The sequence below is a fragment of the Dendronephthya gigantea genome, unplaced genomic scaffold (genome assembly GCF_004324835.1).
Source record: "Dendronephthya gigantea isolate DGI-Jeju-01 unplaced genomic scaffold, DenGig_1.0 000329F, whole genome shotgun sequence".
Classification (NCBI taxonomy): Eukaryota; Metazoa; Cnidaria; class Anthozoa; order Malacalcyonacea; family Nephtheidae; genus Dendronephthya; species Dendronephthya gigantea.
This window is the reverse complement of record NW_021163339.1, coordinates 98,928-118,810: the sequence shown is the minus strand read 5'-3', so window position 1 is coordinate 118,810 and position 19,883 is coordinate 98,928. Positions and strand designations below refer to the sequence as shown.

At 35.5% G+C, this 19,883-nt stretch overlaps 1 protein-coding gene and 1 long non-coding RNA gene across 3 annotated transcripts; both read left to right on the top strand.

The window, feature by feature from the left end:
* Positions 1–1,051: 1,051 nt before the first annotated feature.
* Positions 1,052–3,057, top strand: LOC114542041. The gene is made up of 4 exons (XR_003689463.1): positions 1,052–1,114; positions 1,278–1,372; positions 2,406–2,592; positions 2,918–3,057. It is a non-coding gene; the product is annotated as an uncharacterized LOC114542041 (long non-coding RNA).
* Positions 3,058–14,506: 11,449 nt separating this feature from the next.
* LOC114542040 lies at positions 14,507–19,158 on the top strand. Of its 2 annotated transcripts, none has more exons than XM_028561791.1 (11): positions 14,507–15,766; positions 15,844–15,960; positions 16,116–16,323; positions 16,424–16,581; positions 16,689–16,865; positions 16,992–17,388; positions 17,538–17,799; positions 17,905–18,024; positions 18,228–18,307; positions 18,427–18,523; positions 18,767–19,158. In XM_028561791.1, exons 1-11 carry the CDS (start codon positions 15,209–15,211, stop codon positions 19,113–19,115), a joined length of 2,523 nt encoding a protein of 840 aa, XP_028417592.1. In that variant the 5' UTR covers positions 14,507–15,208; the 3' UTR covers positions 19,116–19,158. The 2 variants fall into 2 exon arrangements, with proteins under 2 accessions (XP_028417592.1, XP_028417593.1); XM_028561792.1 differs by having other exon boundaries at positions 15,395–15,533.
* The last annotated feature ends 725 nt before the right edge of the window (positions 19,159–19,883 follow it).

Genomic DNA, 19,883 nt, shown 5'->3' with positions numbered 1-19,883 from the left:
AGAATAGAAGATAATTTCATTCGAAAATATCTTGAGAAGTAATAAAGATAACAAAAATCTGTAAACAAATTTTGTAAATATACATGACCTTTCTTTCAAAATAGTCTAAGATAATTTTATTGCTGTATCCCTTTAAGGTTTAAGGTTTTTGACAGACAATTAACCTTTTTAATTAAGTATATTCGCTCCTATATGAAACATTTTGTGTAAACGTGCCCTTCACTTAGAAACAAAGTGGTTATCTATTTCCACTTCCAACGCATAAATTTTACTCGCGTTAATAAATATCATTCCGAGTGAACAAACTAGCGTCAAAATAAAGTGACCAAACGTCATAGCCAAACTGGATAAAGTGTTGTATTTGTAGTGCGTGATAATTTGGAATGTTTATCCATTCACCATTAAAATTAGGCTACCCGTTGAATCTTCAGCACAACGACATTCGAAAAAATTATAGCAGAATCAATTGTGAAAAAAATAAAATATTTTCGATGAGCGTTTTAAAGAAAGATAATTGGCATCTTTGAAGTCAGCTCTTGAGATTAAGACGTTAGGCGCCGTCTATACGAGATAGCGGATTCGCTTGTCACGACATATCTTTTGCCTTTAAAAGGCAATAGTTAATTTAATAGCAAATGCTCATATTAGTTTGATGGATCTAATATCTTTGCCTTTAAAGGGCTTCTGAGAGCAAAATTATTTACCGCCTTTTTGATATCTTCAATAATATATATTTAAGAAATATTTTAATTGCAAACATGTTTCGACATATAACTATAAATTTATAAGTGTTTTCATCTTCGTGGCGTCCAATGTCGCGTCCTTTGTTAATACCATAAAGAAAATGAACAGCATGACCTGAAACAATTATATATCAAATAGCAAAGTTGAATGAATCAACCGGATTACATCAATTAAAATAGCTGCGACATGCATGCAGAGTTCTAAGAATGCTTTTATCCATGCATTCACCTGACAGTCAGCCAATAAATAATAAATGATATTTTTTATCTTTGTTCTTGAATTCCAATTGGCAATGTAAAATCTCGTTTTTGACGTTAGCTTTATCAGATCGCGTTTGAGTGTTCATTTGATATATCCAACAGAATTTCATGTAAGTACTTGTTTACTGCTGTATTTACTAATATTTAATGCAATACATTTTACTTAAAATTCTCATCATAGAAACTTCTGGCAATATAATATCATTGATTTTGTTATTATATTTACTAATCCACCCAAATTACATATATAACGAAACAGCTTTTTCTATCTAGTTTGATTCAAGTTACCATGAAGTCAGCAGTCATATTTGTCGCCTTTTTCTTGTTTTGATTGTGAACGCAGAGAACAATCGAAAATACATGAAGAGGTATGAAAATCTAGTCGGATTTTTGCTGTGTGCTGAGTTTAATTTTGCTTTATTGCTAATGCATGCATATACATTTCAAATTTCAGTTTGTGTTCAATAAGGCTATAAAGCACTTTGCCTACTAATTTTTGCCAGCCTTTAGCTACATCTATATTTGCAGAAAACTGCACAACGACATGTAAGGACGAGACTCCGTAATGTCAATATCAATATAAAAATCACAGTCGTAAAAATCATAGTCGTTCCAAACTTTGCCTTGTATAGCTCAGACGGTAGAGCATCGTTCTAGAAATGCGAAGGTCACGGGTTCGATTCCCAATAGAATTTTCTGCTTGCCCGTTTGGTTATACTTGTAGAAGAACATATAAAACACATATATATATATATATATATATATATATATATATATATATATATATATATATATATATATATATATATCTATTAGCAGATTGATATAATTAGCAGATTTCAGCAAACCAGCTAAAAGTTGAATTGTATTGCATGTCTATAGATCTCTTGAAATTTAGGAACAATGAGTAAAAAATAAGTACAATCTTTGGAAAGATCTGGAGAACAATGATTTGGCTGCCAGAGTGAATGCATGCATGGCTTGTATTGATTCCTTAAAATTTGTTAATTGATTTGTTGTTTTAATTATTTCGATTAATGCCGATTCATTTATTCTTCTTTATTCGTTCCCATTTGCGACTGAAATTGGGCTATAGGCAATGGAGATGTAGAATTTTCGATCTGCCGAAATGAATGGTATAAAAGTTCATTTCTATTAAGTTTTGAAGATGAAAACATATTTGATGATGGCCATGCACTGTGATAAATTCTGTAGATGAACAATCATGAAACTGGACTCAAGCGTATGCCCTGAATTGAAAAAATTACTTTAAATCATTTTGAAGAAACAAAACAACTGAATTGGCAAAGCCGCGGCACACACAAAAGCTCCATTAACTAAATCTATTCTTACACTTGTATTTATACAGATTTCTACAAAACAATTTTTGATACATTTTAGCGATTTAAAACCTGAACAGAAACCGGAGATCAAAAAAGAAGAATGTATTATTTTTTTGGTGGTGCAAATCATAATCCACATTATATCGATATTATTATCCTGCAAAAGCTGGGCGCAGCGTTGGACGAAGAGGCAGGCATTTTGGTCGTCGCTGATTGACTTAATGTTTAAGCATAACACAATTAAGGTCAGTGACGTAGGAAGCCCGACATTTAGTCATGCTATCCTAATATTTAGCATTTACTGTTCATTTACTTTGAAAACAATGCATTTCTAAGGAAATGAATAATGATATAATTAAAATTTGCATAGCATGACTAAATCGTCAGGCTGGTTGCTGCTATACATTGCCATCGGTGTTATTGGCTCAAAATTTTTGACAATAAAGACCGCATTTGCAAATCACCTGTATATTGCTATTTGCGAAGAATTGTTCACTTTATACTGTTTTATCATGGCATTCAATATTTTGTAAAGATAAAATTATAATAAAAGTTCTCTTTAATTTTTAGGTTCAAACAGCAAGTTTTACATTTTAACTCATTAATTTTACCTATTTTATATAATAACTTCATTAATTTCATGTATTTCAAGTCTGCTTTAGTAATCTGTCAATTTATTTACGTTTTATACAAACTTAAACAATAAATGAGTGTTATATGTGCCCCAAGAGTTTTATTGTCCAAATATTTTGCTATAGCTCGCCTGGTTTTAATTTTGATACTTAATAATTTTTCAAATTTGACTGCACAGATTTTGCAATTGAGCAGTGTGCATAACTTTGTACTGTTTCTCGTTTTAATTCAATTTATATCTCAGAGGGAAGCACTTATAGAGAAAATATATGCAGACCAGTTTTAACGCATTGATTTTCTCTGCAGTGCGTGACAAGCCATAAGTTCGCGTTGTGAATTTTCGATATTAAGTATGTTTATATACAAACCCGAACCATCAAATAGGTGTAAAATATTTAAACTTATTGACTGATCCCGGGAGAAAAATCATGTTCTGTTGACCCAAAACCACTAATGTGGTCGAGGTTCCACAAAATTGTTGTCGAGTGTTCACAAATAATTATGATGTTAAAGAGATCAGTCAATTAGTGTTTTATTATAGCAAGTTTCAAAGGAAACAAGTCAAACAACGGCTGAAAATACGCGACAAAACGTAGGCAAATGAATATAACTGGAACGCTACCTTCTGACAGGAAGTTGAAGCTAAGTCACCCCAGTCTTTACACGCAAAAACAAACACGGCCAAAACAATGTTTTTTTTTGTGATTTCGTAAACTTGATAAAAACTCCCCAAAAATAATTTTTAGGGAGTTAAATAACTGATTTTGTTAGTTCTTACAGCCGGCTGAGACATGTTGGTAGAATGCATTTTATCGACCTATTATTGGAAATGCGGAGTAAGACGGTTCTTTGCTGGGAAAAAGCGTAGAGCCTAGCGTGACAATGCAGGAATATTTGTTTTACTTTACAATTAATACAACTTTTTTGCCATCTAGTCACTTGAAATTAAATAAATATAAACTTATAATATTAAACAATGTCTACCAAGTGTATTTTGCGATGAAATTTTAGCTTTAGGATATCCGTTTCGTACAAATATTGTTGTCAAAATTGCACATCGCTATAAACTTGTTCCGTTTAAGAAAATTTGTTTCCAATCTGATCGGCAACTACAGTTGTAATTCGTAAAACAGCTCACCTGGTTGAATTTAAGAGTAAATTTATTATAATTTCATAAAAAAACAACATTTAAAACCATGAGACAAATAAAAAATCAAATTTCTTTCAAATTCGCTCTGCATCTGCAGTATCTCGCGAGTCACGCGCGAATGAAGCCAAAAATTTTCCAAAATTTGCGAGACTTAACCTCCAGACACGCGTGTCTAGAGGTAAAGTCCCGCAAATTTTGGCTTCACAAAAACAATGAGGAGGTATCGTTCCAGTTATTTATTATAGTTCACTGGGTTCAAGGTCTCATTTTTATTAAAGGCTGTTTTCCACTTACGCGTTTTTCATACGCACGTACACGCATGCACGTAAAAGTCTAAATCCTTATACATGTTACCTTTGAAAAAACTAACTCAAGTAACTAACTCTGCGTATTTTAGTATGCATTAGTTGACCTAGATGTTAAATAATAAAAATTTAAAAACATTTAAAATTTTCCGTACGTGTACGTGCGTATAAAAAACGCGTAAGTGGAAAACAGCTAGCCTTAACTCTCGGTGGTTAAAAGCATTAACCCCTTATCAAACTGGTTCGATCAAACCTGAAAAACAAGATCTTGCGGTCAACATTTGGATTCCCCTCTTTTCACGTATATAATAAAATAATATATCCTCCACATGCAGTTCAAATAGCCGATTTCTCTAGAACGTGATCTTGTAATACGCGTTAATAATGCTCTCATTTTCGGTGACGTATATTCAGCGATGTAACAAGCAATATAGAGGGTACACGATGCAATGAGCACAAACAAACTTACAATTAAAGACTTATACAACATATTAAACTTATAGTTATAGATTTTCGTTTCTTTCAACGTTTGCCGAAATCTGATGGTTTTGGGGTCATGTAGATCCAAAGATCCCTGTTTAAAAATAAGACCAGGGGCCGATTGTATCAAAGCCGGATAGCGCTATCCGCCAGATAGTGATATTTTCAACCGTTCTAAAAATTCTCGAAAAGCGATAAATTTTCAGCTTGGAAGCAACAATTTATAAAGAGGATCCTCGATTTAGGAATAATAAGATTTAATCAAAGTTGTGCCAAATAACTGGCGATTTTGAAGCGATTGAAAAAACCACTATCCGGCGGATAGCGCTATCCGGCTTTCATACAACCGGCCCCAGTACACTATAAACTCTATCATGCACATGCAGGATCCTTCATGTTCATTTTCATTTTACATTTAGAGAAAATCTACAAACGACTGCATGCCCTATTGCAAAATCGAGTGTAAAGTTATAAATACTTCTCTTCCAAAATATACGAAGAAGGAATTCGTGGAAAGAATAACCCTTTCCTTTAAGCAAGTAAAAACTGTTCATATATATAGCATTGGTTCTACTTAAAATAAAGTTTATAATTTTATTTCATCCAGTAAACAAAGTATCTGTCTGTTTGCATTCGCCATTTTTGAATTCCTGGATTGTCATTCTCGATTAAAAAATGTAAAACATAGCGTGGTAATATCTATTGCAATGTGAGTGAGATTTGACCATGAGTATAGATTCTAAAGAAATAATATCTAAAGCGTAACTATATAGATGCTGTTTTCGTTTCCACAAATTTTCCTAAAACATACACCATCACAATTGCTAGAATGATGGCCATGCCTGTGGCTTTTCTTATTATTTCTGCCCTTGAAGTAGTAATTTGTTGTTATTGTATTATAATTAACATTATATGGTTATTTAAAATACATTTATAAAATACGTTATTTTCTTCAAAAGTATTTCTTTAATATACAAAGAACCTCACAAAACTACTTACCGTATGTTCCTGCATGGTATGCTTAAGAAATCATCGTATAAGTCATATATAGTTATATTAAAAAACTTAAACAAAAATGCAGTAAAATTTACAACGTTTGCGTCTTTCTGAATATATCGCGCCTTGAATAAAGTCTCGCGTGGAACGCGTGCTTACCCAAAAGGCAAGCTAAGCCCGTTTTCCGTGACGTAATATTGATGCTCTCGATTGTTTGGGATGCTTTCGATTGCTTACAGAAAAAAAATCCGCCGAGTCGCCATTGAGCTGCCTATGGACGAACGTGATATTTAAGTGACGCGTAGATGTGCAGTCAGGCAATTGCACTGAAAAAGGCCCGGGTTCATGCACCGAAAGCTTTGCAGTATTAAATACTTAGGTGATGTACCTACACGTTAATTTACTTATTGATGTCACCATGCAAACTTATAAGAATATTATCAGCAGACTCGCTCGTAAATTTTTGGTCCTCATATTATGTACACATGCAAGCATACCTAGGCCTGTCCTTCTCTCCTACATTCGGAGTTAGCTTCTGTTACGTAGACTTCGATTCACTCGATCTTTTCATCAAATGGTTTTAATTTACATAAACAAGTATATATTTACAAGGACATTGTCATAACACATCGCTTTTTAAATCCTAAAAAAAAAACACTATCCCACCCTTGCCACGCCTACTTTTCCTACCTCGTCCCAGTGTTTTTACTCGGCCAAAACCGTAATTATATTCTTAAAAAATATAACCTAAATGTTAACTTTAACTTTATGAGTCATTTAAAATATTGTCAGTCTTCTCAACAGCTTCTTTAGAATATTCTGTTTACCAAATTGATTATTCAGATATTTCAACTCGAGCAAACTACTTCAACTATCTCAACGTTCAAGTCAGCCAATCTTCCGCTCTTGTAAAAACTGAATGTTAAAACAAACCGCTCCTGAATTTTAACATTCGTCGTCTGAGATAAATCTTTTTTGATCAATGTAATTTGGTTAAAAAAAAATTGGTTGTTTAACCAATAAAGGCTGGTCCAATAAATTAATCTGAGGCAACGCCTTGGATAAGTTGACGTTACGATAAGAGTTACTAACTTCTGAAATCTCTCTAATCTCTCACAAGTTTTTATCAGAACCATAGATTTGCTAGGCGTCAACAAATGACGTGTCGACATTATTCTGCTCTCGACTCGTCAAACAGCCAGTGGTGTAGCTAGCCCAACGATTTGTCCCAATATGCTAATATTTTGGTATTCGTTGACTGTGAAAACACTGATTTCTAAAGTAACTCAATATTTACATAGCGGGACAAAATCGCCACTGGAAACGGCCATTCCTTATTTGACATTCGCTACCTGATCTTGCAAATTGAATGCCCTCGTCTTTTTCAAATCGTCGTATTCAGTAACAGGGTGCTGCAAAATCATCAGCTGAACCATCGATTCTGTACGATTCTGTACGATTCTGTGTTAACTCCTGCGTGCCGTGCTCGTGCCAGTCTTCAATATCTGATCATAAACAAAACAGTTCATACCAATTTAGATGCTTTGCCAACCTAAATGTTGTTCGATCGCAAAATTCAGAAGCACTTCGTACTTTTAAAAGTATATAGAAGTTCAATTGTTAAAAAATGTAAATAATCCGCATTATACTTTCACTTTGTCTTACACTTTGCCTTTGGAATTCGCGCTTATATCGTTATATAAAATTTTCAATCCTGTGCAAAATGCGACGTGTCATGCATCGCGCCCACACACGACCACTTGTTAAACCGCGAAATAGCAGCGATATTATTAAAAAATAGGACTGAATCTATATGTATTATATATATTCTGACCGCAGTTAAATCTAAACTTAATCGAAAGATCGGTTTATTTGTTCCTCTTTGGGGAATTGTCGTATCATGCGAGCGAAATCAAATTGCGCATCGGAAAATTAGCTAAAGCTGTGCACCACAACTCTTGGGAGACAAAACTGTGACGTAGATAATTACGGTAGCATACACATTTCAAATACTAGTATAATTTGCGCCAAAACACACTTGCGACGACGAATTATAAAAAAAAATATATAAGAAAAACAAAAACAAAACAAAAAAAAAATAAAATTTTCAACTTCGCCGCACACGCAGGAGTAATTTTTCGATATCTTGGGTTTGCATATATTCTTGCTTTGATATTCACGACGTAATAACCTGTGTAAAATATGCTTTGTAACTTGAAGTAGTTCTTTTGGGGTATTACTGACTATTACAATCGCACGTATCCTAATTGTGACTTTTGCATTATAAGAATTCTAAACAATTGCGGATCCAGTATTGAGCAAGATTTATTACACGTGCATGACGGACACTGTTTTGGCCTTATACCAGTCGTCGTCAGCACGAAAAAATCCGCCATGTTTCGAGTTTTGTGAGTCAACAGCACTCCCTCCAGCAATCACTATATAGTTCAGTGGCAACATGAATAATTAAAAATTTAATCGGACCCTAAGATTACTAAAATTTATTATCTAAAATATTCGTTTAGGTACGACGCTGTATCGTGAATCCTTATGATGTTTTATGGTATAAACAATTGAATTGAAGGTACGATATTAATAAATAACGTCGAATAATCAGAGTAATTTGCTTCAGCGCGACAGGACTCAGATGCGACTGTATTATCATGTGCTCATTGTTTAGTGTGAGGCATTGTGTATCGCTACATCGCGTTATTATATTGTATGTTTGAATGCCAAACAGGCCTGACTGCCACAATAAATGGGTTCTTCGTTGGGTAGATTTCATTACCAGAGAGGAAGCTTGTTAATTCAGACATTATTGTCGTGCAGTGCGTTATATTCTGCCGGTTGTTCGTTTAACAGTTCGTATAATATTAATAATGTTACTATGCATTTGTTTATTATGGTCAAAGACGAAGTGTGCAATATTTCAATGTGCAATTTTCGAACATAATTTATTTGTCTGAAAGTATATTGTGCGTTCTCGTTTTATTCCCAAATTGTTCAGTGGAAATTACTCGATCACTTGATATCGATTCTGCCACAAGCTCTGTATAGTTTATATAATCAACAGGAACTCATGTTAAATTATAACGGCTTTTGACTTTAAGTCGATCAGTTCAGAAAAACATGGAAGTTCGAAATTTCGCACTTTAAATTTCTTTATTTTCCACGAAAGTCACTCAGTGTGTAAAATAAACAGTAATATTTATATTCTTTTATTAACATAACTTTTAGATGGGTGATTTTAAGTTTAATCGATTCAACCGAGTCCAAAGCTCCAATATTTTATCAAAAAAGAGCATTTGCATAAGTATAGATACGGTAAATAGCATTTCAATGCCAGTGTAACTAATTTTAGCTATGGGATTTTAAAATACGTTTTTTTCAATGTTATTTGAATGGCCACACAAATTGAGTTAAAATACAAATTACAAATGCTGATAAGTTCGATTGTAAATGGCTCAACTAACCGCAGATCGAGGTCAAAGTTCGATCGCAGTTATCACTAAAATATTATTGTTTGTTTCATGTGACAATTCACTTTATATGTGTTTCGTCGCTACCTCTGCGTTAAAATTACGTTGTTGGAATGACGTGCGCTTGCGTCGCGTGCAGACGCGGAGCTCTGAGCTCTGTATCAGGGGCAATTTTGTACGCATTTGCCTCGAATTTTTGCTACTGTCACTGTGGAAACGGTTTGATAAAGAGTTTGTGTTCCTGAATTGGGAGAATCGTGAATTATTCTAAACATATAAAGTGGTTTTTTACCGCAAAACGTTCTGGTGAGTGGATATTTTGGAAATTTAAGTTACGAGAGCACATATAAGAATCGGTTGATTCTCGCGCAAGCTAACGAACGGTGTACGCCATAAACGATCATCACACGCTAACGCACGCGCTATAACGGTTGTTAGATACATCAGAACAATTTGGAGCCAATTTAGAACTTATTAGAATCAAATCGTATTATAAATGGGCAAGACACATCTGAAAACACGACAAAACAAGTTTAATGGATGGCCCTTCTTACTCGTTATAACTCTCTGGTTATCAATACGTCTGAAACCTATAATAATCCATCTCCATATCAAAACTACTCCTCAAAACATCTGTATTTCCTCTCAACTTACAAGCCTACCGGACAGATTATGTTTTCTTTGGACTTCTACTCGTGATAACAAGTTGCGGAGATCAAACCATGCTATCAATCTCCGCTATGGCCTACAATTCCAAATTAAGCAAAAGGCATTACATGTTGTCCTTCTCATCCTACTCGCTGGCGATATTGCCACCAATCCTGGACCCCAAACCACAACTCAGCGTTGGCTATCATTTAATGCACAAAGTCTTCAAAGCTTCAACAGAAGAGAAGATGGAACATTCTCAAGTAATCTAAGATCGTTTCAAGACCTTGTTTACTCGGAAAATCTCGATGTAATATCAGTCACTGAAACATGGCTTAATGACAGTGTGAGTGATCATGAAATATTACCTTGCTCTGAATACAACATCATCAGAAAAGATCGGCCATCCAACAAACGTGGTGGCGGTGTACTATTAGCTTTACGTGAAGGAATAGAGTACAATAGAGTTACCTCGGGGACTTGGTCTGACCAGTTAGAAATTGTAGCTGTCGAAATTGTCACTCGAGAACAAAAGAAGTGTATTCTGTGTGTTTGCTATAGACCACCGAACTGTGATCATGAAGAATGGCGTATCCTGTTTGAATCATTCTTACAAGACGCTGAGAAATACGAAAAGATTATAATAACGGGAGACTTCAATTTTCCTGAATTAAATTGGAACTATAACACTACCTCCAGCCAAAATGTTTCAGCGAATTCTATAAAGTTCCGAGATCTCGTAAATGACTTTTTCCTTGAACAAACTAACCCATTTCCGACGCGAAAAAGAAACATCCTTGACTTGATCCTGACCAACACTCCTGAGACCGTTACTGGTATATCGTGTATATCGCCAAAGGCTATGGACGTTTTCAGCGACCATAATCTTCTGTTTTTTGAATATAACGTATGTGCCAAGTTATCGTCCTGCGTCACGCGAACGGTTCTAGATTACAGTTCTGCAGACTGGAAGGGTCTATTCAAAACGCTATCATCAATTGACCTTTCCTCGTCAATAGTCTTAGATAAATATAATAGTGACAGTTCCGGAAAACTCCCTAACAACTCCGACAACCTAGAAAATAATTCGAGCGACATTGACGATGATTGGCAACGTTGGTGTGATCGTTATATGAATGCTGTGTATCGTCACATTCCTACCAAAGTCATCAAGAAACGCAAATCTCCACCTTGGTTTGACAGTGACGTTCGACATCTACTGAAGAAAAGGAAACAGCTAGACGAAGAGCGAAAAGAACATCTAACACCTAACACTGGGAATCCTTCCGTGAACTTCGCCGTTGCTGTAAATCCCTACTTTTACAAAAACGTAAAAAATTCTTCCAGAACTTACCCAACTTAACGAGATCTAACCCGAAGAAATTTTGGTCGCTGTTTAAATCCGTGTCAAAAACGTCCACTGTGCCAAGCAAAATGACCTGGAAACGAAGTGAAGAGACTATAACAGCTGAAAACCCAGAGGACATTGCAAACCTTTTAAACAACTACTTCCATTCCATGTTTAATCCTCCCCTTTCCCAGGACGAGTATAATAATCATCCAACTCTGATCACCTCATCCTGTGAACCAATTACAGATATCCACATTTCCTCTGATGCTGTCAGACGTGTTCTCCTCTCGCTTGATGTCAGCAAAGCCACAGGCCCAGATAAAATCCCTGCAAGGTTACTCAAATACAGCGCACCCTATATCTCGTCATCGCTAGTGATCTATTTAATAAGAGCTTACATGCAGGAAGAATACCAGCGGAATGGAAGATATCAAATGTAACACCTATTCCTAAAAGTGGTCAAAAGCATGAAGTCTCAAATTATCGGCCAATCTCTCTGCTTTCCATTGTATCGAAAGTCTTAGAGCGTTGTATCTACGATCAACTAATTAACCATCTATCCTGCCAACTGCATAATCTCCAGTTTGGTTTTCTCAAGGGAAAGTCTACAACATCACAGTTACTTCAAGTTCTTCATGAGATTGGCAAATCGCTAGATAAAAGAGTTCAAACAGACATTCTATACCTAGACTTTGCTAAAGCATTCGACAGAGTCGATCATAAACTACTCATCAAGAAATTACAAAGCGTTGGGGTTGGTGGTAACTTACTGGCCTGGTTTGAAAACTATCTCACTGACCGCTATCAGCAAGTTACAGTTCTAGGCAAAACATCTCAACCAATACCAGTGCTGTCAGGTGTTCCTCAGGGTTCAATCCTTGGTCCATTATTATTCCATGTTTATGTGAACGATCTACCACAAAAGGCGACTTCATCGTCGGTAGCGCTATTTGCTGATGATACCAAGTGTTATCGTGCAATACAAACAACAGAGGACGTTAACAATCTTCAAAGTGATCTAGACGAAATCAACCAGTGGTGCCAGACGTGGCGTATGAGCCTCAACCAGTCTAAGTGCGGTGTTCTCACTGTGACAAGAAATCGAAAGCTAGTTCCATCAAGCTACAACCTGACAAATCACGATCCTACAATCACATCAATGATCAAAAACCGAACTGTGCAAAAGGACCTCGGGGTTTTTAACCTCAGATCTCAAATGGAACCACCAAGTATCAGCTGTATGTACGAAAGCTAACAGAATGCTGGGGTTTGTAAGAAGATCTTCTAACAACCTGAGTGATCCTCGTATCCGCTGCACACTATATAAGACCTTGGTACGAAGTCAATTTGCATACAGCTCGCAAGTCTGGTCACCACAGTCTGTTTCTCTTATCCTTGAAATGGAAAAGGTTCAAAGACGTGCAACAAGAGTCATCTTGTCGTTGCCGTTTGGATCCAAAACAAGCTACAAAAACCGGCTGCTAAAAACAGGGCTACTCCCTTTGAGCTACTGGCATGAGTACCTGGACCTAATTCACTTCTTTAAAGAAATGAGACACAGTCAAAACATAGATGTTAAATTAAGTAATCGTGTCACAAGGAGCGAGACATTGAATAGCGTTAGTATAAACATACCAAGAGTAAACACCTTAACATATCAAAATAGCTATTACAACAGAACTCCTAGAATCTTCAACAGTCTACCGCCACATATACGTAGATCAGATGTTACCATTGGACAATTTAAGTCATACTTATTGGATTATTATAATAAGATGACTGAACTGGTATATAACATTGATGTTCCGCAATCTTTTAAAACTATCTGTGTTAAATGTCATTCATGTCGTCCGTTATGTAAACTTGTTGATAAAATGTGCTGTAGAGGTTGATTCGCTGACCTCAGAATATTTCTAATGAGCTTCTCAGCCTTCACTGTTCAAATTGGTAATATTCTTGAAACATATTACTATATTAGGAAACTAATACAATTTGTTCAATGTCTGGTTGTTTCTATGAGGGCAGCGAAATAACCATTATCTTGTAAATGTTGTTTGTGCATGCATAATGTAATTTTAGGTACCAATAAGCTCTGTAGGGATCACTGGTCAGAATTGACAAAGCATGTAAATAAAAAAATAAATAAAAATTGATAAAAAATGAACCCTGCCAGCTTGATGGTTTAACTTCTTAATCCTGGGCGAAGTGCGAAATAGCGTGACGGATGTGACACAGTTTGTTGTACAAGTAGAATATTTTCTTCGCAGACAAAGGCGATATTGTCACGATAAACGCCGACACTCACCCGACGCGATCCGCCAACGCCACGAGAATTTTACGATTTTAATCTCACGAAGTGGCGAGCAGGGCCGAAACTCGGCGAAACTAGAACGATAATTGGGGGTGCTTGTTCGTATATATTCAGTTCTGCCCGACAGATTTATTTTGTACCTGCATGCAATAGCTTGCAATTAAAATTCGTCCGGCAGAACTAAATATACGAATAAACACCCTCGATGATCGTTCTAGCTCGGCCCTGCTCGCCATTTCGTGAAAATCGTAAAATTCCAACCCAAGCAAACAATTACCTGAACTAGCTGGAACTAAGCTTAATATATTATGGCTACGCAAGGGTTTATTATGATCAGGATATGCATGCATACTGTATTAACATAATTGTAAAATTAGGAGATATCACCTTCCATGCGTGGATGAGTATTTGATTTTTGCCACTGGAACATATGAGTAAATATAATTTTTGGCTTTTCGCAAATATCAAAGACTTTTCCTTCCAAGCTAGACAGTTTCGGTGAATAATTAATGCAGTAATCTTAGTGTCAATCATTTTGTCCATCTGTCGTAAACATGTAAACCTCCTCTGCAGGCCGTCTTCGGGCAAATATGGCGGGTAAAAGTTTGCGTATCTTTATAGCCCGAGCGAAGTTAAATAGGTGCTTTAGGCAACTGCAAGCTCTTATGTCAATCAATTGTGTTTTATATTCCTCGAGGTCGAGCATTTTAGCAATACGTCGAGAAGGCTTAATTCGATTAAAATAGTACTATATGTAGTTAAGTCGTGAAGTGAGGTTCACAGAGGACATGTTTGAAAATTTTATATTTGTTGATAAAAATTTATTTAAGTTATCAACGTCTTAAGTATTGATCGATTGAGCAAAAGACTGTACGACAACGTCTTAAAAAAACAAAATATAAGAGCTGGCGCGAGCTTCTAACGCCAACCTACATTTCTTGCTTACAACGCTGATTGGTTGGATAAGGATCAGCCCACTCTGGTTGATGGTGTGTCCCTCAACCTTCACTTTAAAAAGAAGTGCACAACACCAGAATCTTCAGAGTGGACCAGAATCGGAGTGGACCAACGGAGTAAAAGACATATGAAACGTCGAGGAAGCTTAATAAAACAAAACAGACAGAGAAAACACGAGAGTCACTTTAAATTAGATTAGTTTAATTTTCCTCCCACACATTTAATCCCACAGGGCAATATAAGTCATTAACTTTTCAATTTTCAAAAATTTCCGTCATTTCAATCAGTCAAATTTTTACAAGCAGGTCTAAATTTCCCGCATCACACCATAGGGAATTCCTATTGGCAGACTTAAGGTCACGTGTTACTTTAAATACCATATATGGTATTCCCAGTGGTAACATTACCGTGAGAGAATAGAATGGCTCCCAGGCCTTTTGCAAATACTCCAATTTTTCGGCGAATATCGATTGAAAACATACTGGGAAATAAACTAAGTATTAAAAGGCAGTAAGGCACAAGGCGAAATAATGTGTTTTTAGTATATACAAATGGCCGAGTCAACTGAATTTCGCTGCGATTACTGTAATTTTGTATGTTGCAGCGGACAAAGTAAGCTTTTTTTTGATCACTTGGTTAGAATACACTCAAACGAGCCGAATTTCAAGATATTTTGTAACAGCTGTCCACGGTCGTTTACAAAGATAAACAGTCTCCAAAAACATTATTACAGACAGCATAAGGCTTTAACAGTGGAAGAAGACTTAAATGATGGGGAAAATGAGAACCATTTTCAGGAGATGTTTGACGAGGGAGAAGCACGAAGTCTAATGCAACGCCATGCTGCCAAATTCCTTTTATGTTCCAAAACAAGAGGTATGCTCACCCAGAGTGCCGTGGACTTGGTCAAAGATTCAGCGAAAAATCTACTAACTGAGTATTTGGACATAGTCAAAAAATCGCTTGCCGAAAAGATAAACAGTAATCCTGGTCAAGAATTGCAATTTGACCAAGATGTGGAAAAGTTATTTTCAGCAGAGAGTGTCTTCGACGGAGTTGATTCAGAATACCAACAAAGATCATATTTTAAGCGTCATTTCAATTTGGTGGTAAGTTACCAACCTACCAAACCTGAACCAGCTGCCAGCTTTGTCAGCTTGCTTTATATTTTTTAACTGATTTGCAGGAACCAATAGAAGTTGAGATGGGAAAACAGTGGAGAAGTGATTTTCGACAAGGGAGAAAAATACTTAAACGTGTCACAGTTTTTGGTTATCAAGTTCCATTATTAAAGACTTTGGAGGTATAAATATGTTTTATATGAAAGACTAGCAAATAATTGATGTCACTATTCTGGTGCTAAATGCCATTACTTTGGCTTTTCAAGATTCAAATCACTGGATGCATCCATTTGTTGCTAATATTTTTTTCAAACATTTTTTTGATCATATATTTTAGGCACTTCTTCAAAACCCAGATGTTTTAAAGGAAGTTGAAAATCCACATTTTTCATGTGATGGTGTTCTTCGAGATGTAATGGATGGGGATTTTTTCAAGAGTCATCCAGTATTCTCCCTCCACAGTGATGCCCTGCAGCTGTTGGGCTATTATGATGATCTAGAAATAGCCAATCCTTTAGGTTCAAAAGCAAAGATTCATAAAATTGGTGTGTATGTTATGTGTCTTTATATTATGTCTATGAATCTATGAACAGCTTATTTCATAAGCATGTTAGCTGCCCAATCACATATAAAATTTGTTTTTAGGTGTCTTTTACTTTGTGCTGGGCAATATAAGGCCAATGTTTAGATCAAGCATCCGCAGTATACAACTTATAGCTATTGCTAAAACAAAAGACATCAAGTCATTTGGGATCGATAATCTTTTGATGCCATTCATTGAGGATGTCAATTGTTTGGCGAAGGTATTTTTACTTTATGCATTACAGTATTGTATGTATATAAGAAAAAAAAAAGACAAAATTCCTCTAGTATGCAAATTTGTCCAACATTATAGCTTCCTATATTTTAGGCTAATGGTCACTGTTTTACCATAAATGGTGTTGCCCGTGTGTTTCGAGGTGATCTGTTATTGTGGACTGGAGATACACTTGGTAGCAACTATGTCAGTGGTTTCAAGGAAGGTGTTGGAGGAGCATTGCGAATTTGTAGGCATTGTATGGGAACAAGACTGGAGACCAACAATAAGGTAAATATGCTATAATTTGAAGAAATAGCTTTTTTCCCTGACTGTAATTTGGGAGATATTTTGCTGAGCAATAAGGGCATTTTTACAATTTACACAATGTGCATTTGGATTGCCTTTCTGTTTTAGTTTTTATCTGAAGACTTTTCAGAAAGAGATTTGGATAATCACAGACAAATATGTGCATGTATTGAAGATGAAGATAATGCATTAAACATCCGTGAACAACTTTCCACAACCTATGGGGTAAACAGATTAAGTGTGTTGGATAAGGTGCAACATTTTGATGTTTGCATTTGCATGCCTGAAGATATAATGCATATATTGTTGGAAGGCTTGGTACCCTATGAAACAAAGTTGATGCTGAAGTATCTGATTGATGAAGCAGATGTATCACACTCAAAGAAAGAGTTAAATCGGAGGATTGAAAACTTTGATTATGGATACATGAACAAAAAGAATAAGCTAACTGCAATTACCAGGGAAACAATCAATGGTGTCACTGAAGCTAAGCTTAAACAATCAGGTACATATACTTTTAAAACCCTTTCTTTCACTGCAGTCATTGGGAAAGTATTAACTAATTTATATGTCTTGCTTTATGCAGCCTAATTGTCTTGAACTACCAAATGTAGACTATGTAATGCTATTTTAACCTGAGTCTTTTTGTTGCAGCATCTCAAATGTGGTGTTTATTCAGGTTCTTGCCAATCATGATTGGTGATAAAGTGGATGAGCAACTGGAAAACTGGCATTGTTTGCTGAAACTTTGGAATATTGTTCAAATTTGTACTTCTCCAGGAATAACAAAGGCTGATGCTGCCTATTTGAAAGTTATGATTAATGATCATCACAAAATGTTCAAAAATCTCTACCCTAATGCATCCATAATTCCAAAAATGCATTATCTTATACATATACCTGATGAAATTGTTAGGTAAAAAAATTATTGATGTAAAAGTTACTTCCAAATTATTTTTGAGTGTAGAGAACATCATCCTATTAAATTATTGATGATTATAATTAAATGTTTGCGTTGTAGGTTTGGGCCACCTAGAAATATCTGGACCATGAGATTTGAGGCTAAACACAGTTTCCTGAAAAGTTCAATTACCAAGAACTTTAAAAATGTCCCCAAATCACTTGCATTTTCCCATCAAAGGTATATATTTTTTAAAATCATTGTGCACAATTAGATTGACTTGTATTCCACCCCTCTAAAGTAGCTGTGTTTTATCACTCTAGGCTTATTGAATAATTATATATATTTTGAATAAATGTGTAGATTTGTGTATTTCAATTATACATTTTTTACAGAATTGTGTATTTATCATACTAATCATGGTGTAATTGTTTTTTATTTAGGAACATGTGCTGGAACCTTTTGAGTTCTCCCAAGCAGCCCTTGACTAATTACCTGTATAGTGGTGATGTTGTTGGATTAGGTAAATAATGCATATATAGTTATAAAAATTTGTTATTTTACATATGTATAAATATGCATATACAGCTATTATCCCAATTTAAATCTATTTTTTCATGTGTTTCCTAATGTCTGTTTAAGGCGATCACAATGTTGATTTGCACAGCCATCCATATTTTGGCATGATAGCTCAAGCTGCTAGTGTTGATCAACTGGCACAGCCATGTAAAGGAAGCAGGTAATATTTATCAGTTTAATATTGCCAAGTTGTTTTTAATGTAATTATGAATAAAAATTATATCATTTATATGACATAATAAAGGACTAACTACTACAATATTCAATCTAGTTACTATTTATCAACTGAACTATCTCTTAATATCACTGTGATTTATCAGGCAAAAACTGAATTTGGGATGAGATGAATCATACTATCTTATGTTTATCAAATGAACTATTGCATTGTAATCTAATTTTTTAGGCATGTTAGGCATGTGGAGATTCATGGCATAATTTACAAGCCAGGATGTGCTCTGCGACTGCAGGAAATGGATGAGATTGGTGAGAGAGATTATCCGGTTTATGGTGAAGTGGAAGAAATCGTTGTTTGGGAAGATAGAAAATTTTTTGTTGTTCGAGTTTTGGAGACATCTGCTTTCCACAGACATTTTATGTGCTACCAAGTTCATAAAACTAATGAAAGGCTTGTTGTAGTAATTCAAAACTTACCCTTGCATGGGGTTTTGCATATTATTAAATCTAATGGAAAATTTTATATAGTTGAAAAAGATAGTTCAAATGTAGAAGACTTTGTGATTAATTGTGAATAAAATATTGCCACTGTATGGTAACCAAAAAGGTAAAGCTGTTTCACTCAAGAAGGTGTGTTTCCTAATAGTGTGCTATAGATAGCCAGATAGGTATGTCTTTGTCAAGGTGTGACAATGAAAGGTGAGCATTCTACATGGTGTGTTCTGGAAAAGGTGTGTTTTTCACGAACGTTTGTTGAACACACCTTTTTCTCCAGAAAATGGTGTGATAACTTGTATGGTGTGTCATTGTCAAGTTGTGTCAATGCAAGGTGTGCTCTCTGCATGGTGTGTTCTGAAAAAGGTGTGATTGTTGAACACACCTTTTTCTCTAGAAAATGGTGTGCTCACTTCTATGGTGTGTCACTGTCAAGGTGTGTCAAAGCAAGGTGTGCTCTCTGCATGGTGTGTTCTGAAAAAGGTGTGTTTGCTGAACACACCTTTTTTCCAGAAAAAGGTGTGTTAACATAAGGTGTGTCAGTTGACACGGGCGGGTGTGTTTCTGTACACACCAAGATGTGTTCTGTGACCCAGTAAGGTGTGTTTATCAACCCACCTATGACTCTTTTTTCAAAAAAGTGTGTTTCACAACACACCTTTATGTGTTTGAAAACACACCTTGGTGTGTTTGAAAACACATCTTTTTTTAGAGTGCAAAATGACGGATAGAAGATAATTTCATTCGAAAATATCTTGAGAAGTAATAAAGATAACAAAAATCTGTAAACGAATTTTGTAAATATACATGACCTTCTTTCAAAATAGTCTAAGATAATTTTTATTGCTGTA

Coding starts and splice junctions, on each gene's coding strand:
- LOC114542040 (XM_028561791.1), top strand. CDS start 15,209: ATGGCCGAGTCAACTGAATTTCGCTGCGATTACTGTAATTTTGTATGT. Junction 15,767..15,843: donor AGCGTCATTTCAATTTGGTG/GTAAGTTACCAA, acceptor ACTGATTTGCAG/GAACCAATAGAAGTTGAGAT. Junction 18,025..18,227: donor CTTGCATTTTCCCATCAAAG/GTATATATTTTT, acceptor TTTTTTATTTAG/GAACATGTGCTGGAACCTTT.